We start from the raw sequence: 25,739 nt of genomic DNA on the forward strand, positions 1-25,739 counted from the left end.
GGTGCTGTCTCATAAAAGTACGGCTATGTGGCGTTAGCCACCGCCCAATCTTAGGGGTACAGCCACATCAATCAATCCATCCATCCATCCATCCATTCATATAAACTGAAGTTGAGTAAGGATATTCTAGATGGTGTTGCTCTCTGATTGGCTGCTGTGTGGGCTGTGCCAGGATACACGAAAAACGAGTGCCTCTCTCAGTCTTTTGGATAGTCCCAGTATGTGGCTGTTCGTTGGTAGGGCATGGACGAAACAGAGGGGCGGGCAAGTTGAAGACGCTTGTGCTTTGCTTCCTTGAGGCCCGTCTCGTCAGTGTTACCCACGCACTGTCTGCATTCTCGAACACATACGTGACATTCATGCGTCCATCGGATGTATGAACGCATGCATGAATGGACACACCGACGGATGGACAAATGGACACTTCACCCCACTCATCATCATTCACTCCGTGGATATGCTTTGATTTTGTTTTTTAATTAAGTGTGGTCTTAATTGTGTGGCTGCGCAGACCTTTTCAACCACAAACAGCTGTCCTGTCTGTGCTGTACATACATGCTGTGATAATAATCAATTTAATCTGTGTTGCAACTTAATGGTAAGCCGTAAACTACATCATTGCATCTGTGCTATGTACAGTCAGAGTGAGCAGGTAGAAAAAGAGCGTTTTTATTTTCTACCGACCTGGTGGCTTCAATTTTAAGAGCTGTCTCATGATTTTGGACATCTTGCTCCACTATCAATATGACATAGTTAATGATAGGGAAAGCACCCACACCAAGTTCTGCAAAAAGAAAGCATAAGCTAGCTCAATGATGTTCACTGTTTCAGTATGAAAAAACTTTCTAAAGCATGCAATCTGATTTTATAGTGTGTTATTTCATAGTGTAACGCTGTCGTCTTCCCAATGAAACCAACCGACAATCCAGCTAAAGAAGTTATAGGGGATGTTGCTTGCATGTCTCAACAATGGTATGGTGAAGATGACAGAAGTGGAAGGGAGCTAAAGGGGATGAAAAATGAACTTGCCCGGGTAGGGACATGGGCAGAAACGTGCCCTATGCTCTGCCCCAGAACCAATAATTTTCCCAAATGAATGGGGAAACAATACCCAAAGGTTGTAGCTTCAGTATGTGGCCAATTTATTTTTTAGCCGCTTTAACTCCTGTTTATTTATGTCATAAATACCATGCCACAGTTAACACATGCAAAGGACGTCCCCTACACTTTCATTAGCTTGATTGTCTGTTAGCTTTTTTAAGCTGTGTGGGACAAAAAAAAAAATTAACCCTCGGTTAATCCCACCTCTTTCACTATTGTCTTCATGTCAGACATAGTAGCTCTGTGGTTACATTTGTGCAGCTCTTCTAGAACGGATGACACAATACGAGCAGGACAACGATGTGGTCCTTGCCGTCAAGAAACTGATCATCCTTATGCCTCGTTCATGCTACATTGAGCCGGAGTTGGGCGTCGGTGGAGACGATGACATCGAAGTGGCCAACCACATGGACGAACTGAAGATATCTCGTGCCGGCACGCGGGAACGGAAATACACGAATACTGTGTACAAAATCAGGAACGGCGACGACAGTCCGGTACGTCCCTTGTATGACTGATGATTGTTCTTCGCTGTAGTCCATTGCAGGGTCAGCCCCAGTTTTGGGGCTTCCGTTTATTTGGTCGACTTTGACAGCCTGGACCGCAACATAAATGAAGTGTCGTATATTGCATGTTATTAAAAAATGTATAAATTACAATGCACACTTGCATCAAGTAAAGTGGTAACATTCGTACAATAGTAAAAGGTATATGTGATTCTACTCACGGCATTGAATGATCTTAATAAACAATACAGAGATAAATACCGAGGATGCATTTTTAATGTACACATGGTCATTCTAAATTGAGGAAGTTATGGGGGTTGCATAATATATTTTCTTTACGTGAAGTAATAGTGGCATAAAAAAAGTCAGTGTACAAAAAGGACAACACCTCGGTGGGTTGTGAGGCAAACATACGTAAGTATGACATAAACTTTATAGGAAACGCCTCTAGCCATAGCGTAATAAGAATTGCACTGAAATTACTTGTAATGGGAGGTAGTGGGCTCGGATAACTCTGGCGCCGAGGTGTCTGTTCTCATTTACTTCAATTTTCCTTTAAATCATAATAGGCATATTTTATTGTGATTAAATTGAATGTGGAACTAACGCCAGTACTTTTACTCTTTTACTTCCTGTGGCTATCTAACAAAAAACGAGTCTGACAAAAAATGGCCCGCCATACTCTGTTTCATGAGTTCTTGGTAGCAATGCCAAGGTGACATGATATTTGAGCGCAGATTCTTGAGAAGCGAAATGTAGTGCCTTTGTTCAGAACCTGTTGCGTCTCCTCATGACCTTTATAAGAGGTCTCGTCAGCTGATTTTTAATTCATGGCTGCTCTGCGCTTTGGAACTGCAATCTTCTTGTCTATTTTGCCCCATTTTTCATATAACACAATTTTTGTTGCTCTATGATACAAAAGAATAAATTCTTTCTTGTTTGTGTCATAACGTGCAAATGGCGGAAAGAATATTGTAACAGTGTCTCATATACATTAAGTTTTTGTTTTTAAGGTACAAGGTTTGCTTTGACATTCCCTAAAATTTGATATTGGCTCAAGCTAGGTGAGACCCCATCATTCCTTACGACATTGACGAGCACAAGCAGCTCCTGACATTGAGGAATACATTCTGAGTGCCGAGGAAGCACATCAGAATGCAGTATAGTGCAGATGCACGCAGGTACAATGCCAACCATCGACAAGTTACCTATGAACCTGGTGACCACTTGTAGTTTTGGGCTCCTATTAGAAGGCGAGCACGCAGTGAGAAACTCCCGAGCATGTACTTCGGACCCTACAAATTGTTACGGCGGATGAACAAGGTCAACTGTAAAGTTATTGTCGCTTAGTTCTCCAAAGAACAGTGAACTGCGTTTGTTTTGTTTTTTTGCCGACCACAGGCCACTTTTTCTTTGCATGCATATTCACTGTCTGCCATAAGTACCGCTTACTTCTTAAAAAATGTTTTTTTTTTATTACGGGCCTCTTCAGCGTACCCTTGGGCCACGTTCCATTCCTCAAGTTTTGTTATCCCCCTGTTACTTTATGTTCAGCGCAAACCATACGTACAGGGTTAGAGAAGCTCCGAGGTTGTAGTAGATTGTTTTGTTAAAGTTACACCTACATCGTGAACCTTTCAGATTATTCTGGAACCTACGTCGCACTAGTGATAATGCTAAAATGTTCGATGGCAAGTGTATCACTGCCAACTTGCTTCGCTGCTTGTCAGTTGATCGACAGCCGCCGCTCTGTTCGCCGCTATCAGTGCCAGTGTCTTTATTTTCCTGCTGCGTAGCCACAAGTTCGCCCCGAATAAACAGTTTATTATTTGATGTGGAGTCTGCTTTCTTCGTTCACGTCACGACCCGGTGACATCTGGTGGAGGTGCTGCTTTGTTCATGTAGCGGATGCCCCCGTCAAGCCGTGAACCCAGCCCATGTCGCGAAGAAGGCACCAACGCCAGCCACGAGCACCGAACAAGCCGCAGGCAGCAAGGTTTACCTCCGGAGTTGAGGCCTCTACAAGACAAGGCTCAGAAGACCAAGCCCACGACCTCGACTGCGGCAATGATGACGACTGCTGCACCACAGTCTACTATCGTGATGCAGCAGCCAAGGGAACCATCGATTTTTCATGGGTCATCGTTTGATGTATCGGAGACATCGCTAGAGACCTACGACTGAGTGGCCGCCCTCAACCACTGGGACGCGAGAGGGAAGCTCCGTCACGTCTACTTTTATCTGGAAGACGTGGCAAGGATGCGGTTTGAGAATAGGGAGTCCTCGCTTCAAACGTGAGATCTTTTCTGCGGCGCATTCCTGCAAACATTCACAAGCGGCGCTCGCAAAAAGAAGGCCGCTGTGTTGCTGGAGATCTGTATGCAACTGCCCAATGAAAACTTCACCATTTTCACGTAAAAAAATGAAATGCCTCTTCCACCACGCTGAACCCAACATGTGCGAGGAGAAGGTCCATCTGCTCATGCAAGTAGTGAAGCAAAAACTCTTCGCTGGGCCGATCAGGAACACCCCAAACACGCTCGTTAAATTCATTTCAGAAACATCTACGACAGTGAATACGTTTGAAATGCAGACGTGGCAATACAACCGTAGCTTCTTGTCTACAAGCTACGCCGACATCTATGTGCTAGGAACCGTCGACTTGCGTGAGACGATCCAAGTGATCGTGCAAGAAGAGCTGCGAAAATTGCTTTCTTCAGTGCAGCATCGCGTGGACTCCATCACGGACATTGTACGCCAAGAGATCCAGCAATCGCTGGGCATTTCTCAGCCTCCAGAACGGCAGCCTGCCGGCATGCCTCTCCTGCACATCCATGCCAGGACGCCGCCCCGTCCCCAGACGCTACTGCCGCTATCGCAGATGTTCTACCGTTCGCCAGCAGGACAGCACAGCGCACCGAAAAAAAACGATGTTTGGCGCGCACCTGACAACCGTCCACTTTGCTACCACAGCGGCGAGACCGGGCACACCTACTGCCATTGCCAGTACTGACTGATGGGCCTGCGGGGCTTCGACATCAATGTGCCTTGTCCACAACGTGCCGAACGACCACATGACATCGCTGACTACTTCGTGGGAGTGCAGTTGACACCCTGACGACCTTTTCGTTCGCCATCGCCAGGCTGCAACGCCTCACCGCACTGTGGGCACTACACCGGCCTTGCTTGGGGCCGATCTCCGAACCCGTACCCGGAAAACTAAGGGCAGCAATCGATGGAGGTGCGATTGCTGTACAATGAACTACCGAAGACTTTTCGTCGCTACAACGAAATCGAAAGCACTCGCCGCAAGACGAAAAGGGTCTTGATGTCGAACCTTCGCAACATGAAGACATCACGATGCAGCAATGTGGAAACATGGAACCAAATAGGTGTAGCCGCGATCCGACTCTACGACCCAAACGCAACACACGATGATGAACCAGTGACCTCGTCATAATATTGCACGGCCACCTCGTCAATGCTCTCGTCGATACTGGAGCTGACTATTCCGGCGCCAGTAGACCTTTCACGACGAAGTTGAAAAAAGTGAGGACTGCATGGCAAAGCCCCGAAATTCGGACCGCTGGAGGTCACTTAGTATCATCAACTGTAGTCTGCACAACAAGAGTCGCCATCAATAACGAAACTTATCCTGCGAGCTTTGTAGTTTTACAAAATTGCTCCAGGGATGTGATACTCGGGATGGATTTTCTAAGTCAACACGGCGCTGTTACCAACCTGAGATCAGAGTCAATCACACTAACCTGTGGAAACATGGTATGGGCTCCTACAACATCAAGGAAACACTCATTGAATGTGCTAGAAGAGTAGGTCACCGTGCCGCCTTTCTCTAAGGTCGTCATTTCTGTTGGCACCGAAGAGCCGAAAACCTTGAAGACGTCGTCGAGGGTTATCAGGGCTTTCTTTTAAATCATCAGATTTGCGTTGCAAGAGCCATAGCTGAGCTGTGTGACGGCAAAGCAGAGGTGGGGCTGACAAACTTCAGTCACGAATACAGGCACCTTAACCATGGTATGACGGTCGCCTACATCGATGAATTCGTGAAGGCCAGCAATTAATTCGCCTTCTTCGATGCTGCCGACGCTGCTTCGACGAATCAAGGTCCCGAACCAAATTTCGGCATCAACCAGAGTCTTTCAAAAAGCAAGCAAGACTAGCTCAAGTCCCTGCTCTTGTGATTCGAGGACTGCTTCTGGTCATCATTGAGAATTTGACAAATCCCAGTCACAAAGAATTGCATCATAACAGAAGAAAGTGCCTGACCAGTTCGACAAAGCCCGTACTGAGTCTCGACGCTCAAACGCGACGACGTGAAGAAACAAGTCGACGAAATGCTGCGCGACGACGTCATTCAGCCATCCAAGAGTCCATGGGCGTCACCCGTGGTATTAGTGAAGAAGGACAGGACTCTACGTTTTTGCGTTGATTACCGCCGTCTAAAAAAAATCACAAAGAAGGACGTGTACCTTCTTCCACGTATAGACGATGCCCTGGAACGACTCCACAGCACGAAATACTCTTCATCGATGGACCTCAAAATGGGCTATTGGCAAATTGATATTGACGAGAGAGATTGAGAGAAGATGGCCTTTATCACACCAGATGGCCTCTTCAAGTTCAAGGTCATGCCATTTGGTCTTTCCTCAGCGCCTGCAACGTTCCAGCACGTTATGGACACCATGCTGGCTGGATTGAAATGGCAGACTTGTCTCGTATACTTGGGTGACGCCGTCGTGTTTTCCTCGAGCTTTCACAAGAATCTCCGGTGCCTTGAACCGGTACTTGAAGTTATCGACACCTCTGAACTAATCCTGAAGCCAGAAAAGTGCCGCTTTGCATACGAAGAGCTGTTATTTCTGGGAAACGTGATAAGCAACTCTGGAGTCCGTCCGGACCCGCGGAAAACAGCCACCATTGCTGCCAATTGACAAGAAGACTGTACGCCAATTCCTCGTATTGTGCGCCTATTACAGGTGTTTCGTCAAACGTTTTTCACAGATCGCCGAGCCGCTAACTCATCTCACAAAAAGCAACGTTGAATTCAGGTGGGAAGTGGCACAAGTGGAAGTATTTCAAGAACCTAAATGACGCCTGTAGACACCACTGATACTTGCCCATTTCGATGAACATGCCGAAACAGAAGTACACACCGATGCAAGCAGCATAGGACTCGGCGCCATCCTTGTGCAGGGGGTTATCAGTTATGCTAGCTCTTCGCTATCCAAGGCCGAAGCCAACTATTCCACAACAGAAAAAGAATGCCTTGCCATCATCCGGCAGCATTTTTACCCCTACCTCTACGACAGGCCTTTCAAAATTGTGAGTGACCACCACACCTTGTGTTGGCTAGCTAACTTGAAAGATCCTTCCGGTAGCCTCGCATGGTGGAGCCTAAGACTTAAGAATTCGACGTGACCGTCGTTTACAAGTCTGGAAAAAAAACACTTTGATGCCGACTGCTTTTTCTCGTGTCCCCATCGAACCATCGCCGCCCGATCGCCTGGATGAGGACAGATTCTTAGAAACAATAACTGCCAACGACTTCGCCGAGCAACAGCGAGGTGACTCGGAATTCAGGAGTCTTGTGGAATACCTCGATGGTAACAGCACGACCGTTCCGAATGTTTTCAAGAGAGGACTGGAGTCGTTCTTCTTGCGAAACTCAGTTCTCTTAAAGAAGAACTTCTCGCCTCTTCAAGCTGATCACCACTCTGTAGTTCCTTCAGCAGTGAGACAAGAAGTACTTGAGGCCTTACACGACGACCCGATGGCAGGACACCTTGGTGTTTCCCACACGCTCGCGAGGATGTAAGAAAGGTACTACTGGGCACGCCTTACAGCCGATGTCGTTCGTTACGTGAGGACATGCCAAGACTGTCAGCGACCCAGGACACCGCCGAATTGTCTAGCAGGGTTTTTTCAGCCGATCCAAAAACCTCACCAACCGTTCCAACAAATCGGCATGGACCTACTGGGGCCGTTTGACATCGAATTCTAGAAACTAATATTTCGTCGTACCAACTACCTTACTACCTACTACCTTACTCGTTACGCCGAGACAAAAGCCCTGTCCTAGGGTAGAGCATCTGAGGTAGCCGAGTTTTTCGTCGAAAACATCATCCTGTCTCACGGTGCTCCGGAGGTTCTCATCATCGACAGAGGTACGTCGTTTACTTCTGAGCTAACCCAAGCGATTTTGGCATACAGCCAGACAAACCACCACCGTACGACAGCGTACAACCTGCAGACCAATGGCCTCACTGAGCGCTTAAACAAGACCATTGGCAACATGCTGGCTGTGTATGTCGCCGTCAAACACAAAACGTGGGATGTCTTCCTTCCGTTCGCGTCGTTCGCATACAACACTGCTGTACAAGAACCGACGCAGATGATGCAGTACAAGTTGGTCTACAGAAAGATCCTGGCTACGGTGCTCGACGGCATGTTACCCAACGTCACCGACGAAGAAAATCAGATGTGAGCAAGTACCTTCAGCGCGCCGAAAAAGCCCTACAACTCACCCGCCTCCGTATCAAGAACTAACAGACGACGGATTGCTGCCGTTACAATCTTTGACGACGCTTCGTGGAATATACCAGCCCGATGAACGTGTTTGGGTATGGACGCCGATACGCTGACGTGGACTCAGTGAAAAACATCTGCGACGGTATTTTGGACCATGCAGGGTAATTCAACGTCTCGGCTCACTCGATTACGAGGTTGTCCCCGACGGCATCACGAACTCTTTAAGACGCCGATCGCAGCCTGAAGTCGTCCATGTCGCGTGCCTCAAGCCGTTTCATGCGCGTTTACGAACTGAAACAGTGTATTTTGTTGTGGTTGTTGTTGTTATTGCTCTATCGTAATTTATTGCTTATTTTTTCTTGCATTATTTTTTTGAACTTCCATCTTCTGCTAAAGCATCGCGACGATGCCTTTCTGAGAGGGGGGCAATGCCACGTTCCTTTCCTCAAGTTTTTTTATCGCCCCGTTACACTGTTTAGTGCAAATGGCACCTACGGTGTTAGAGAAGCTTCGAGGCTGCAGTAGATCATTTTGTTAAAGTTATGCCCACTTCGTCAAGCTTTCACATTACTTTGGAATCTACATCGCTCTAGCGATGACGCTAGAATGTTCGATAGCAAGTGTATAAATGCCGACAAGCTTCGCCGCTCGTCAGTTGATCGACGGCCGACGCTCTGTTCACCGCTATCAGTGCCAGTGTCTTACTTTTCTTTTGCGTGGCCACAAGTTTGGCCCGAATAAACAGTTTTTTCTTTGACGTGGAGTCTGCTGTTTTCGTTCACGTCACGACCCCGTGACACTTGTGTGTGAGCATGGAATTAAATGAGGGAGGGAATAGTGCCACCTGGTACAGCTGGCAAGGGCGAGGAGTGTTGTTAGCCCTTCAATAACGTACACATTACTGTCTTGCTATCCAGATGTTCTCGTCTTCTTGTCTCCACAGGCTCTATTGCGTGACAATACGTAGCCGGCACAGACACAGCTGCACAGCGTCACAGAGGAGCCAGCATTGCCTGATAATATATGGTAGCGCAGACAAAGGACATGGACACGAGAAGGCACATTCAAAACAACACAGCGCTAACTTTCAACAACAGTTTATTACTTGCAGATCCCGCTAGTATATGCACTCCGCAACGTCATACGTCACATGTGCATAGCTCTCACAATCAAATTGTTACCTACGCACATGCATCAACACTTGACAACCCTGTATCGCACGCATTTTCTTTTTTGTAGTGTGCAACCACAAAAGGTTTATCACGAATACATGTTATCAAGTTCCTAATTTGTAAACATCCCTGATGGACTGCTCACACAAGCATCACCAAGCGCTGAACTATTGTCAGCCTCCATTATCAACCTTGTCTTGTCGCACCTACTTCTACTCACAATAACTGTTTCCTTAAATCTAGGTGTGCACTTACATCTATGGCAATGAAGGGAGAAAAAATCGTAAGGAACAATGCTATTTACATTGTTATTGAGCTCGTGCAAGCATTCATTTATACATCTACCGGTCTGTCTGATATAGCACTCTCCACAAGTACTAAGTGAAATCAGGTAGACAATACATGTAATGCATTCAAAAAGTTGGCTTCTATGCTTCGTTTCGCATACCTTCACTGTCAGCTTGTCTGGTCTTGTGCTTCTGCATATGCTCACCAATATATTGGGTGCTGAAAAAACTACGTTTGTGTTACATTTTTCCACGATATTCACTATCCTGTGAGAGAACTTATGTATGTAGGGGATAACGGCAAAGTTTTTCATTCTTGAGGTACCAGCATTGGTTCCGATGAACATGGCTATACTGGCGCAAGCAGTTGTGGCCCACCTTGAATCTCTCAAGTGGCCGCCATGCACTATGGCTTGTAAACTCTGAACTGATGCTTTCATTTGCTTTAGGTTCATAACCTTGAGCTTTGACAACACAGTATTCGGTTAGATTCGGCACCCTTTTTGAAAGCCATACTGAAATAACCGATGTTGTAGGCTTAGCGAGGGGCTATGTGCATGTATAAAGTTTTCTATATATACACCAGAAGAACTCGGGCACTAGTGTCTATGGGAGCTGCAACGCACGGCGCTTGATTGAGCAAGCATGGGTATGATGGGTAGTACTTTAATTCTCTAAGTCTTTGTACTTTTGGCTCTGTATGGCTTCGAGTGGCTTGCAGCTGCTTTGTCACCGCGCGACAATCAGCACATGTTCAGTAGTTGCACTTCACCTAAAGATTTCATTGCAATAGCAATAATATGGATACTCTCGGCTAGATTTTGCGGCTGGCGTCGGCATCACCGTCACTCACTGTATATGTATAGTATACGTATCTTTATATATGAAAACGCAAGGAAGAAAAATAATCCAGAAATGACTCGGGCGCGCAGAATCAAACTTGGGACCTCAGTGAAACGTAAGTGTGAGGCGTTTACCTATGAGCCATGGAGAGGCACATCCTTCAATATTCAAACGGCAAGCTATTTATATCTATCACTTACCGCTGTTGACGGGCATCTTGGGGGAAACTATCGTGTTTTCAGCATTACCAGCAAGATTGTACAATGAGCATGCATTGCCACATTGTCATGACGCAGTGGCGCATGCTTTCATCTCTCATGCGTACTTTGCCCCACAGAGAGAAGGGGGGTGGATGCTCGCTCGCGTGCCCTTATCTCGCAGTGGGGAGGATCGTGCGTCTTGCCTGTCCCTGGGATTTCACTGGAACGATTCTGTTGTAGTTACCAGGCGCACAAAAATCACTGCACATGTTGCACTGTCTCCATTTGCAAAAAGGGCGCGCTTTTCAGACACAGCGAAGTAACTACTGAAACGCTTATGCGCGTTCATGTGTACCTGCGAGTATGTTTCGTGCGTCATTTGTGTGTAAGAAATGCAGAGCACGTTTCTATCTGCTTGCCATTCTGCGCATGACCTTCCAATTTGCTGCTATCGTGTTCATTCCTTCGCCTTTGTGGCAAAGCCGTGACTTTTTTTTAGACTGACCAATTCAAATCTGCTCATGAAGTTTACAATGGTTTGTTCTTTTATTCAAAGCGAAACTAACACACAGCTGGAAACAAAGCCACAAGTGCATTAAAAGCCCACAATCAAAAAAGCAAGTTTGTGTACTACCCATCTGTGATAAGAGTTACCCACAGCCAAAAGTACAACGAAGAAGACGACACAGTGTGCGTAAAATGTAAAATGAAGAGAACGTATAGCATGTGAGCTGGAGAACACGGACAAGCGAAGCCAATGTGGCTGGCGAACCGAGCAGCACATGGCGCTTGGCCTGAGGGGACCAAAACGAACCGAGCTGGTGCTACCAGACTAGCTGGGATGAGCTTGGTGGTTTCCTGAGGCAAGCGAGTGTTCCGGTCTTGCTTCTCCAGCGTGCGAGCCAAAGCGGGCACCTGATCTGGGTCTGCGTGGTGTTCCGAGTGCGACCAGCTACTGAAGCCGTTGACTTCGTGCTGGCTTGGCTCGGGCTCATCACAACCACCTGTTGAGGGCGTGGCCTTGGTGCTATGCCAGCTCATGCCCATGCCCTCACAACTGCTCATGCCCTCGAGGTCTGCTCATGCCCTCGCAACTGACTAATTGCATCGTCCCTGCTGCAAGCTTACGTCAGCTGCATGGTCACCCGTACCGAGAGCGATGTCTACGGACCCATAGACTTCGTACTAGACAGGGCACGGAGATGTTTGTGTATGCTTACGAACTGTCAGGACTGAGCGTAGAAGAAGAGAGTTGTATATAGCAAGTCTATGTGTGTGTATTTCTCTCGTGTGAGTGTCTATAAATGTTTTCTTGTCCTTGACTTTGTGTCTGAAAGCTCACGATCCACTCCACCCTCATTCTTATAGTGGCTGAACGATCGCAGTGCTGGAGTTCCCTCTAGTCAGCTTTAAGAAACTATGAACTATGGCGACGGGCACTTCCCATATCTTGGAGAGCATACATTATGCGTTTGCAAGTTTTATCTAATCCCATATTGCCGGCGCCGTTTGATTTTACATTATGCTTTTTTGAATACCTGGCAGACTAAGGCTATTTCTGAGGATCTATTTGCTGCTGGAACCATGCATATGGCATTGACGTGGATAGATATAACGGTCCACACTTATTCGCCCTGAGATCGAGCTATAGGGGGAAGCACTATCACCGCGCTAGTGTGGATAGACGGCCGGCAGCACGCATGCGATAGTACACAGCGGTGCGTTTTCTGAGTGTCAGCGAATAAAATGAGTTGTAGTATGTAGTGCCCGTGGAGAGGAGGAGAAAACGGCTGAACATTTGATGTTCTGTAAAGAGCTCCACTCTATAGTCGAAGATAATGGCACCAAATTTTCCAAAACATTGGGGTGTAGGGACAGTGAAGGCAAAATAGACTTTAAACGGGTAGAAATAACCAGGAGGAGGCTATGTGATTGGTGACTACAATCGAGGTGCGAGTCAAATTCAATCCTTGAACACACAGTGATAGTACTTAACTTTATGGCTAGGTGGCGTGAGCTACCACTTGATCTAAAGAGCACAGCCGGATACATCCATCCATCCATCCATCCATCCGTCCATCCATCCATCCATCCATCCATCCATCCATCCGTCCAAGGTGAATAGCGTGAAAAACATGGAGCAATAAGCAAGCAGCTCGAAGTGTCCCACAGCATGATGCAGACTATGCGGAAAGCTGAAAGCAGATGACACGACTCGCCAATGTAGCTGTCACTTATGCTGTTTTGTGGTGGCAGGGGCCGAGATTACCAATAGCTGCTGGTTTACTGCGACCTCGATGTGCACAATACACCGAGTCATGCACGATTTCTGTTAAAGAAAGGAAATTACGACGGTGTGCAAGCTCACCACTAGCAGTGCTCGCCATTTGCAGACGACAGGGTGCGGAAGGATACATTAAGATTTGCTAGATGCCCCGCCGCGGTGGTCTAGTGGCTAAGGTACTCGGCTGCTGACCCACAGGTTGCAGGATCGAATCCCGGCTGCGGTGGCTACATTTCCGACGGAGGCGGAAATGTTGTAGGCCCGTGTGCTCAGATTTGGATGCACGTTAAAGAACCCCCAGGTGGTCGAAATTTCCGCAGCCCTCTACTACAGGGACTCTCGTAATTATATTGTGGTTTTGCGACGTTAAACTCCACATATCAATCAAATAAAATCAGATATACTAGATGTGCTCGCCCTTTTGGTTGGTGGAGAAGACCTTCACCTTCTGCAGTGCTGCATGGAACTACTTATATAAGTAGGTCTAAGGGAGGGGGGAGCGTGATTTGAGAAAAAACAAGGTAGTAGAAAATAAAAGGATGCTATTTTCTGCCAGTTGTCATGGGGGCACGGCTCAGCACTTTTAGAGATCGTGAAGAGCAAGTTGATAGGAAGAAAGAGAGCAGATATCTAGAAGAGGTAAGTAGATGACATCAGAGTATCTTGTCAGTCCAAGCAGAGAGAGTGAAGCCAAGGCGTTCCACAAGAGCACCAAGCTCGAGAAAGGCTCGCAGACTAGGTATTCTGAACCATGCAGGAAAGAGAAAATCCTCCATCGTTGTGGGAGGGAAACCGAGCAGGCGGTAACGGTGCACACAGATCAGTGACATAGACGCTGCGACATGCTCGCAACGCGTTGCCAACGCACCTGAATGGACGCCGGGTCGCGTTCCGAATTCGTCCCCAAGGATGCACAGTCACCACAACATGGCCAAAGTGGGCTGTGGGAAGAGCGGGTCGGTCAGTCTGGTTCGAGTTTCTAGATTGTTGCCTGCCCTCAGATTACCCGAGGTTGGGCGCTGTTCTACGTAGATGGACGCAGCCTGCAATAACTGTAAATATGTTTATGTAAATATGTTTATGTAAATATGTTTATGTAAATACGTATAAAACCATTTCTGTTAAAATCGCCGAGCCTCGATTTGTAAGTCGCATCACTGGCCTTGTAGATAGCGTCTGGTTGCATCCTGGATAGTTGGCCACTAAAAAAAGCCAACTTTACTGGCAGTTTTCTTCTTCCATTTTTTGTTGACATAACAGGGATCTCAAAAGCTTTTCTGGCTTTGCTAAATTGTAATTGCACTATTCTCTCGCACGTTGCCATGAATAATGCTTTCTTCGGAACAGCTACAGAAACAGGACTTGTCTCAAGTGTATTTTTTCCCCTGAAGCACTCCAGTGTTCGCTCTGTTTAATCATCATCGGAGAATAAAAAAATATCACTAACTATTACTATACTGCCTAATTGAAATTTTGAGCACAGCTATTAGGGTGTTTTGTTCTTGCCATTAGTCGAGATGAACAATATGTGTGAATCATGTACAATAATTCAGTTGGATACCTTTTATTTTTCACAGCTCTCTCTTTAGGGAACACTTCTGCTAGCCTTTTATTGTAATGAAGGGAGCGTGTGTATCAAGCGTTGAAAGTTGGGTGAGTTGGTATCAAAACATCTTAAGAAAATCTTCAGAAAAGTTGCATGAGGAAAATTTTATATCAGAGAAAGTGGCAGATGCATGAATGTCAAACTAAGAGGACATAATGTAAGTGAATTTGGTGCAACTTAGAAGTCCCACAAACAATCACGCATTCACACACTCTTCCACACAAGCATATCCCACATGCAGTGCTCTTTTTTTTACACTACGAACTGTTTATTGCATCCTATGTATGTACAGGATAATGCGCAAAAGAAATCAACAACAATGATGCGCATATGCAAGGCATTCAACAAGCTGTACAAGAATCGCCTCCACCCAACAATGTAACCAATAAAGAAAACTTAGAAAGAACAAAAGCAGATAAAGCGGCCAGAGTTGCTAAATCTTTGCCTCGAGAAAGGATATTTCCTTTTGACATAAAACCAAGAACGACTCGCTTACACAACGATTCTTGTTGTTGTTTTTTTTTCAATAAAGTATGCTTTCAACGGCAGACGTACAGGGGACTTGATGCTTCCTCCGAAAACTTGCGTATTGTTACGACCGGCATTTGCAGGCACTGGAGGTCCAGGATGAAGTTGTCGAAGCAGGAGGAAGGGAGACTTGAAGAGGGTTTATTAACATTATGTACATGGTGAGCTTTCGTACATGACGAGCTCTTTCTTACATGGCGAGCTCTCAAATCTGGCGTTTCTCTACATGGTGCTCTATCGAATGAACCGGGTGGCTCATTATAAAGGGTATGTGCTCCCCAGATCCCTAGATCGGGGAACACGTGCAGATAGTACTGTCTAATCACAGATCACACACAACTGGTGAGGGGGACGAGCATGCACGGCCCTCGTGAACGTCCAATATTGAGGCGTGACTCTGCAGTGCAAGGTGGTGCCAGCGGGGTTCTTCCTCTTCTTCCTCGTCGTGTGTGTGCCGCTGGTCCGGGGGTCCCAAGCTCATGACAGCATACTTCAAAGGGTCCGCCGAACAGCTCGCTTAATTAACGGGGTGATTTGTGGCGGCTGCCCCGGTCTTTTTCAAGGAAGATGCTGTATTTGTTGTCCTCTCTCGAACGACTTACAGCGTTGTGGCAACACGACGTCTCACCCTCTGGCTAGGAGACACAATGCCTGGCGGTCATAGGCAGCCAGCTAGTCGGTTACTTGTTTGAGGATCCAAGGAGCGCTGCTCCCTCGTCAGCTCTGGCGCCAGTCAAAACAGGTTGTCCGCCGGCGGGAGATTCGACCTTAGGGTGACCAGCTGCACAGGTTGCCCGAAGTGTTGTAGTGTGGTGCTGTCTTCTTGGCCACTGCCGATGACGCCCAGCCAAGGACTCTTTCCCGCTCGTTCTTTGTGGCTATCTTCTGGGAAAAGCATTCATACACACCACGACAGGCACGGGAGAGCATCCTGCCCGCACTGAGACACATCGAGTCCTAAAAATTCTCCAAACAAGCTTCCTTAAGCAGTATTACCAATAACAAAGCAGCAATTGGAACGTTTCTCTGAGCTTTTGCCATAGCTCCCAATCCCAATTCGAGAATTATCTTCCTATTAGACTGCTTTCAAGAAGATTAACTGCCAAGTGATGTGTTCCCGTGGCATACCTGTGTGCAAGTGTGAGTAATCCACTGTAAACTAGCAGGCCTCATATTCATAAAATAAAGCCTTTTGCTTCACGCTATCCTTTAGTCCCCAAAATTTTGTGCCGCCAAAGCTAGTCGTCAGTTCCCTCAGAGCCGATGAAGAGACAACTGTCATGCTGCACCTGCATCTGGAACACCCATATTATACGTCCGCAAACGCACATGCTTCTGCGTGGAAAAACTTCAAATTTACTTCCCCTTGCAGTTGCTACTCTCGAAAAGCATACACATAAACTTACAAACTAGCTTTTCTTCCACACTGGACACATGGGAACAAAACATTGAATGAACAAAAGAAACTTTCGCATGATCCCTGAAAAAAACTCAAAATAAATATCTTTGAATCGCTGCGCTCAGTCGTACTTAGTTCATAACGTCGCCCCCGCTCATTTACATGCATCTACCATGACGCAGGCTCCTATGCGTGTTGTTTATGCAATTGCACAATGCCTACTTTAGAAAAAGGTACAACGCCCAAGAAATGAACAAAACCAAAAATGGGTTACCTAGACACTATCTAGTAGCCGACATATTTAAAGAACACATTCTAAAACCCAAAACAAACTTAAACCGCCACAGCCTCACTGTGTTTGTGCCAGATGTTCTAAAACTATCCTGGCTGTTTCGCTAGATGAAACCTTGGAACAGCACCTCATACTTATTCTGGCCTTCGTCTACCTCTTCCCTTAGCGTAGCAACAATCACAGTTGTGAAACTCAGTTCATTCTTAAAGTTGCCATTACCCTCATAGGTGATAGACTCTTCTCTATGGCTTCAATCTCAACTGCAACGTAGTCACTATTCAACAAGTGGCACATTAACGTATTTCCATGTGTCTACTCACGACATGCAACGGAAACACCATACACTTTTTTCCGTCAGCTGCCGTCACATTATTTTGAAGGAGCTCATCTTTTATGCCTGGCAACTCGCTCTAATGCATATCACTATCCTCCCGATAGATATTGACACGAGCAGGTAGTGGGTTTCTGGCTGTTGCATGGCTAGTGTCATCATTACTTGTGTGTGTCGAAGGATTTCGGTCAGCAGAAAAGACGATGACGAACTCGCGCTGCTCGATCGAAGCTGTTCTGCTGTTTGCTACACTGTTACTTACACTGATTTTATTACCGTGACAAACTGGTGAACGCACTGGCTACAATCCCAATTCGCTAGTTTTAACTCAAGCCTCTTCAAGCTTCTGCCACCATTTCAACAATTCCGGAGGAAAACCTGGCACTTCGCCTCAGCCGACGTTTGCTAGGACTACCTTCTGAATTTGGTCCCTTGGGCTCGGCAAGAATGACCATCACAACGGCAAGTCAGACGCAAGAGAGCGACGTAGACCAACTCGCATCCACTCGAAGCGTCGTCTACACAGCACGCACCCCGAAGCCGTTTCATGGTGATGTATTAGAAGACGTAGATGTCTGGCTAGACTACTTCGATCGGGTCGCAGCCGCCAACGAATGGAACGACACCAAGAAGCTTCGCTACGTCTATAGACGTAGACGTAGACGCTACGTCTACGTCTACCAAGAAGCTTCGCTACTACGCTCGCGTCTGGTATGAGAACCATGAGCCGTCTATCACTAGCTGGCAACAATTTCAGCGATAGCTATGCCAGGCATTCAGAAATTCCGAAAGGAAAGAAAAGGCCGAGCAGGCTCTGCAGAGCCAGGTTCAGAAGCCAAATGAAAACGTGGCTATGTTTGTCGAAGACATGTCACGCTTGTTTAAGTGCACCGACCCAGGGATGGATAAAACAAAAAAAGTTAGACTCCTCCTGTGGAGTGTCAGTAAGCAACTTTTTGCTGGACTCATACGCAAGCCCCCAATCACTGTCGATGAGTTCATCACAGAAGCTACTACCATGGAACGGTCATTTCAGCAACACTCTCTACAGTCTGACCGCCAAGCTTCTATTGCCGCGGTGTCACCTTTCACCTGTGGACAGGACTTATCAGCGCTCCGCAAGCTTGTGCGAAGCGTGGTCCGGGAGAAGCTCGAAAAAGTTCGTCCCACTTCTGCCCACCCAAGTGCGGCGATTCTGGGAGACATTATTCGCGATGAACTCAGGAATGTGACCCAACCATTGCTCCAAATGCATGCAGAGGCTCCTGCTCTGTCTTATGCCGAAGCATTAAGGAGTCCTCAACCTTCTACCGGACGCCGGCCAACCTCTACTTTCTCGCCATCGCCCCGTCAATTCGCACCTACAAATAACTACGAGAGCTTTTTCCAGTATGACGTTTCGCATGAAGTCACCCATAAATCTGACGTATGGCGCACTTCTGACAGCAGGCCTCTTTGCTACCACTGCTGCGAAGCAGTGGTAGCAAATCTGTACCGCCAGTGTGCATATCGCAGGATGGGCCTTCAGGGGTTTCACACTAACGTGCGTCGACCCAGCAACGGGGAGCGTTCTTGCGAGATTCAGCAATGCCTAGCAGCGCAGCAGCCGTTTCCTCCTGCACAAAGCCGCCGGCCGCGCTCACCTTCTCCTCGGCGCCTCAGCTCGCCTAGTCGTTACGCCACGTTCTCTGGTGTACGAAACAGGTCCCCAAGTCTTGGCCCACGCCAGGAAAACTGAGGCCAGCGATCTCTGAGGGTAGGGCCGCTGTTGACCGAACTGACAAACAGCCTCCGCCACGGCACGTTGATCACGCCGATATTTTTGTCACGAAATTTTCTGAACGTGACGCAGCAATTTTCGCAGCAATTTCTATAACTGTCGACAATCACTCGACCACTGCACTCCTGGATACTGGCGCCGATTACTCCGTTATGAGTGGTGACTTCGAGGCTGCTCTCCGAAAAATGGTGACACCATGGAACGGCCTATAGCTTCGTACCGTGGGTAGTCATCTAGTGACTTCGGTTGGGAGGTGCACTGCCCGAGTACATATTGGCACTTCGACCTTCATCGGGACTTTCGTCGTACTGTGGGAATGCTCCAGGCAGGTCATCTTGGGATGAGACTTCCTTCGAGAATATGGGGCTATTATAAATCTCCGAGAATCGCTGGTGACGTTTTCATGTAACGAACATTCTCAGGATTGTGAATCGCGTATGATGGCGTTGCGTGTATCCGATGATTTAGTGACAGTACCGCCTCATTCCAGTGTTCTGGTTAACGTGCTGAGTGACATCAACCGTACGGCTTTCGGAGTTGTGGAAGGCAATGTGTTCGTGCTCTTGTCTAGTGAAGTATGCTATGCCCGTGGTCTCACAGAATTGACACAAGAGCCTGCGAAAATTCTGCTAACAAATTTTAGTCATGAATACCAGCACTTCATGAAGCAGTGTATCATCGCTTACTTCGAAGAAATTGGAGACTCGAAAGCCAGCTTGTTACTCGTGCAACTATCTTCCGGTCCTCGCGATGACAAACAGTCTCCGGTTAAGCTTGATGTGAATTGCGCACTGTCGACTTCACAGCAAGAGAGTCTTCGCTCCCTCCTGTTTTTCTTCAGTGATTGCTTTGCCACGACGTCCAAAATCAAACAGACACCCCTTGCAAAGCACAGAATCATAACAGAGCCCAGCAAAAGGCCTATTCGACAACATGCTTTTCGAGTTTCCCGCAAAGAACAAGACGCCATCCACGACCAAGTACAACAAATGCTTGCTGACGACATCAATCAGCCATTTACCCGTCATGGGGATCACCGGTTGTGTTGGTGAAAAAGAAAGACGGCACATTGCGTTTCTGTGTTGATTATCGCAAACTGAACACCGTGACAAAAAAAGACGTTTATCCGCTTCCTCGTATCGACAACTCACTAGACCGCCTTAGAAACACCCCGTATTTTTCATCCATGGATCTATGCAGTGGTTACTGGCAAATTGAGGTCGATGAGCGTGACCGGGAAAAGACCGCCTTCATTACTCCTGACGAGCTCTTCAAATTCAAGGTGCTTCCTTTTGGACTGTGCTCTGCTCCCGCGACTTTTCAACGAATGATGGACACAGTTTTGTCCAGTCTCAAGTGGCAATCCAGTCTTGTCTATTTATATGACGTCATCGTTTTTTCATCGACTTTCGAGCAGCACCTTCAGCGTCTTTGTTCAGTACTTGAGACGCTACGAACAGCTGGCCTGTTGCTCAAGCCCAAAAAATGCCACTTTGGCTACGAGGAGCTCAAGTTTCTCGGCCATGCCGTCAACAGTGACGGAATTCGCCCAGACCCCGAGAAAACACTGGCTGTTGCTGCCTTCCCAACTCCGACGAATAAACACGATGTACGCCGTTTTCTGGGCCTTTGTGCATACTATCGTCGCTTCGTTCCGAACTTTTCCAAAATACCAGAACCCTTAAACCAACTCACGAGAGACGACGTTGCTTTTGTGTGGGCCCCAGAACAACACGAAGCTTTTTGCGAGCTACGACGACTCCTCGAGACTCCTCCATTCTTGGGTCATTTCGATGAAAATGCCGACACTGAAGTGCATACATATACAAGTAATGTCGGCCTCGGAGCCGTCTTTGTGCAATGGCAGGAAAGTATCAAGCGAGTGATCGCCTACGCTAGTCGTACGTTATCATCGGCTGAAACGAACTAGTCCACCGCAAAAAAGGAATGCCTAGCTGTCATGTGGGTCATAGCCAAGTTTCGACCGTATTTGTACGGGCAACCATTCAAAGTAGTCACCGACCACCATTCCTTATGCTGGCTTGCAGGCCTCAAAGACCCCTCAGGCCGCCTAGCTCGATGGAGTCTCCGCTTACAAGAATTCGACGTTACGGTGGTTTACAAGTCAGGACGCAAGCGCACCGATGTTGACTGCCTATCACGTGCGCCAGTCGAGTCGATTCCTCCTGACCAAACTGACGACGAAAGTTTTCTCATGGCAGTCACAGTCTCCGACTTGGCTCAAAAACAGCGTGATGACATAGAATTTCGCCCGATCATTGACTATCTCGAGGACAAGTTTGAACAGCCACCACAAATATTCAGGCGCACGATTTCATCATTTTTTCCTTCGTAACAACGTCCTGTACAAGCGGAGCTTTGATCCTAACGCTCGGACGGCCCTACTGGCCGTACCATCTATGATGCAAGACGACATCCTTAAGGGGTGCCATGATGAACCATCTTCTGGGCATTTAGGGTTCACGCGTACTCTGGCACGTATCCGCCACACGTACTACTGGCCCAAACTGTCCCGTATGGTCAAGCACTACGTGAAAACCTGCTGAGACTGTCGGCGTCGCAAAACTCCGCCCATGAAACCTGCTGGTCTTTTACACCCTGTGAAATCACCCCGAAAACCATTTCAACAAGTTGGCATGGACTTGCTAGGTCTGTTTCTGAAATCTTCAGCGGGGAATTGCTGGATAATAATTGCGACTGACTATTTAACCAGTTATTGTGAAACACGAACACTCCAGCGTGGTACAGCAAGCGATGTCACGGATTTCTTCATTCATGCTGTCGTCCTCTGCCATGGTGTACTGGCCATGGTTATAACAGACAGAGGCACGGCCTTCACTGCCCAGCTACTGGAAGAAGTGATGACACTTAACGGCACCGTACATCGCCGAACGACAGCTTACTATCCACAAGCTAATGGATTAACGGAACGGCTCAATAAGACCATCACAGACATGATTTCCATGTATGTCGATGTAGACCATAGGAACTGGGACAGTGTCCTCTACTTCGTAACTTTCACATATAACACCGCCATTCAAGAAACTACAGGATTTACACCTTTCTGCCTGCTTCACGGTCGCGAAGTTACTGTGATGTTAAACGCCATGCTATCACCTGAAGCATTTACGACCGCCACCGAAAATGCTGACCAGTATGCACAGCCCGCTGAAGAACCTCGACAACTAGCTCGCTTGCGCATTCGCTCTCAGCAACAACACGATGCTCATAGGTACAACCTTCAGCACAGAGAAGTCAACTACTACCCAGGAGAAAAAGTATGGCTCTGGAGTCCCATACGCCAACGCAGCCGCTCTGAAAAGCTCTTGCATCGTTATTTCGGCCCTTACCGGGTTCTTCAGCGCGTCAGCGATGTAAACTACAAATTTATCGCAGAGCCCAGCGTGCAGTCTTCCCGTCGTGGTGCCCAGTCGGACATCGTCCACGTGGCTAGGATGAAGCTGTATTACTCACGCTGAAGACATTAAAGTCTCTTGCCTTCATACATTTGAAAGTATCGAGTTGATGCTTTTCGAGAGGGGGAGTAATGACACGAAAATGTAGTGGGTTTCTGGCTGTTGCGTGGCTAGTGTCATCATTACTTGTGCATGACGAAGGATTTTGGTCAGCAGAAAAGGCGACGACAAACTCGCGCTGCTCGATCCAAGCTGTTCTGCTGTTTGCTACACTGTTACTTACACTGATTTTATTATCGTGACAATATATATACAATGCATATAAGCTACCAAAATGATAGAGCGCTAACGAAAACAAAGTTCAAACTATTTATGTACAAAATCACTAAAGTAAACAAAGAAAACATTTCTTTGAATAGTCCTACGTCAACATTTTTGATAAACTAACAGCTGTTCTCAATAACATTGAGTTGAAATCGTGGTGGTCGCGCCCGGAACCTTTTCTCGTCAAGCGGGGTGTACAACACGCATAAAGGTAAATCCCTTTGTTACCAAACCCCGCGACATTCCTTGAAACAGACTTGCTGTCGTTCCTTTTCGCTACTTTGCGAATACCACCGACCTCTGTGTTGCGCACCCCGTCCATTGCGCCGCGAGACCAACAGAAGGGTCCTCTGGCCTCCGACCGCTTATGCGCACAATGCGTTTCTCTTTCATTTGCTCTCGGGCTGTTCGGACGCTTTCGATACGGCAACTTTCTCGCAATTTTGCTCCGCCATTTGAATACATTTCTCAAATGCGTCGCAATTTTCGCCTGCCTGTTTTTAGGACGCTTTCTCCGTTTTGCACGCTTCTTAATGCCGTCTACAGAGCCTTTTGCCCACCTCTACTGCTCATCAGCACCCACATGCTTGCTATTCCTTTCACGCGCACTGTCTTGATTATTGCCTGGCAATTTATCATTCGAACACTGCCGCGAGCGATGCATTTTTCTTTTCCGGCAGCTCGGACGCATATGATACAGACCCGTCAGAGATGACAACGGCACTTTTCTCGCGATTTCACTCCGCGGTATGAAGCTTTTACTCAAAGGCCTTGTGCTTGTCACGAGCTTTGCCTCACTGTTGCCCTTCGGATGCTTTCTTCCCTGTGCACGCTTATTTCGCGGACTTCGGAGCCTTTCGTCCCACTCTGACGTTCTTCATCATTGATATGCTCCTCCGCTGTCTCACGTGCACAGTCCTGATTATTGGCTATCAATTCATCGTTAGACCGCGGCCGTGTAGATTGCGCTTTTATTTTTCTTACTCTCCGGCCGCTCAGACGCATGCGATTCCAGCCAGTCAGAGAAGACAACGGACCTTTTCTCGCGAATCCGCCACGCCGCTTGAAGGTCCTTGTCGAACGCGCCTCGCTGATCGCGAGCTTTGCCAAGCTTCGGTTTTTCGGAGGCTTTCTCTATTTGGCACACTCCTTGGTGCCAACTTTGGAGCCTCTGAAGCTCATCAATATCGTCTATAGGGCTGCAAGGTTCAATTCTCACGGAACACTCTGTTAATCTTAACTCCATTACCACAACCACGGCACCTTCACACCCTGCTTCGACCGTGAGCTCTTTTTTTTTTTTTTTCGGAACGGGTTCGAATCTCAACCATGTTCTTATAGGTACTAGCCTTTTCTTCAGCTTCAAATGGCACCGCTGCTACATCGCACCATTCGTACGCTACATCAGCAAATGTCCGGCCTGTAGCCTTCTCTTTGGCCTTAAACGGCACCGCTGCTACATCGCATTGTTCGTGCGCTACATCTACGGATGTCTGGCCTCTTTGCTGCAATACCACCACTTTACGATGCATCCTTTCCATCTCCTCATCCAATTCCTGCATCTTCTTTCTATGTTCTTCATTCCTGCGCTCTTTTTTTTCTTTGTCCCGCTTGCGCTTCTCTTCCTTTTCCTGATCTATTAAATACATATGCCTTGAGTGCTCGATTTCCTCCTTGTTACTCTTGCTTTGGAGAACCACTTCACGGAGTTTAGATGCTGGCATATTGTCGTCAAATAGATCGAGAACCCAACACAGGTTTAGCAGATTATCTCTTATTATTCTCATGAGGTCCATGACTACTGCTTTGCTTTGGCTCAGCTGTGACAAAACACAAACCCAGCAGCATTTCAATTCTGCGTCTGGAGAAATTGAAGCCTGGCAAATCTAACAGCGGAGACCACAAGCTGAAGCACACAAGTAGGCTGAAATACGTGGCGCAAAGTTGACAAAGAGAAAAAAAGATGAGAGAGAAAGAGCGCCATGTCTCGTCTTTTTTTGAAGGGGGAACGCAGGAGGCCAGAGCCATTGCAAGGACAGAGGAAAAGACCGCATGTTGTACCATACATGCACAAAATCTCCCACAACCTGAAAAAGGTTGCAAATCGGCACCATGTGCCGGTGGTTTTCTTTGCTCCAAATAAGCTTTCAAGGCTCTGTGCCCGCATTTCTTCAAGAGGTGCCAAGGTGGTGTGCGATAAGAAGCACGTAAAGTTGTTCCTGCGTTGTGCTGTGGGCACTGTTTATGAAATTCCCCTGAGCTGTGGCAAGGTCTATATCGGCCAGGCAGGGCGCTGTACAAATGACCATCTAAGGGAGCATGCCTTATCAATTAGGAATGGAACAGGGTCTCATTTGCCCTTTCACTGTGCTTCGTGTGGCTGCACGCCGCAGTTCGATCGCACGCGAGTACTTGGAAGGAGCCGGGATGCGCTGGCGTGGAAGTTATTTGAATTCTTTCACATAATGAAGAAAGGTGACTCGTGCGTCAGCGTGCCTTCAGTTGTGTTGCATAACAGTGAATTTCAACTGTTGGATCTAGATGTACTTTAGTTGGGTGACACTGAAGTGGTCGAGGGGTATAATGCTTGCTTCCCACTCACAAGACCAAGATTCAAATCACAGCTGTGGTCGATAAATTTTCTTTTGCCCCACCATGGTGGTCTAGTGGCTAAGGTACTCGGCTGCTGACCCGCAGGTCGCGGGATCGAATCCCAGCTGCGGCGACTGCATTTCCAATGAATGTGGAAATGTTGTAGGCCCGGGTGCTCAGATTTGGATGCACGTTAAAGAACCCCAGGTGGTCAGAATTCCCGAAGCCCTCCACTACGGCGTCTCTCATAATCATATGGTGGTTTTGGGACGTTAAACTCCACATATCATCATCATCATCATTTAGTCGGGTGCTACGAAGTGTCTGTCAGTCCTTTTTTGCTGGTTTTTCTTCGCATTTTTTTTTTTTGCACAGGCTTGGGTGTGTTTGGTTTTTTGGACATCTTTACATTAGGCATATCTGTTAGTTGGTGGTTCCCAGATTTCATGATTGCATATATCAGTTATTACATCATAAAAATGTTCATGCCTGCACGTGCGGTGAATGA

At 47.3% G+C, this 25,739-nt stretch overlaps 1 protein-coding gene across 3 annotated transcripts in view; it reads left to right on the plus strand.

Moving 5' to 3' along the window:
• Positions 1–25,739, plus strand: part of LOC119174089 (stimulator of interferon genes protein) — a 119,008-nt gene that overhangs the window by 80,009 nt on the left and 13,260 nt on the right. For all 3 annotated transcript variants that reach the window (XM_037424891.2, XM_037424889.2, XM_037424890.2), the window contains one exon: positions 1,363–1,598. In XM_037424891.2, the coding sequence (XP_037280788.1) occupies positions 1,363–1,598 (236 nt within the window). The remainder of the gene's footprint in view (positions 1–1,362; positions 1,599–25,739) is intronic.

The sequence above is a fragment of the Rhipicephalus microplus genome, chromosome 5 (genome assembly GCF_043290135.1).
Source record: "Rhipicephalus microplus isolate Deutch F79 chromosome 5, USDA_Rmic, whole genome shotgun sequence".
In the NCBI taxonomy this organism is placed as follows: Eukaryota; Metazoa; Arthropoda; class Arachnida; order Ixodida; family Ixodidae; genus Rhipicephalus; species Rhipicephalus microplus.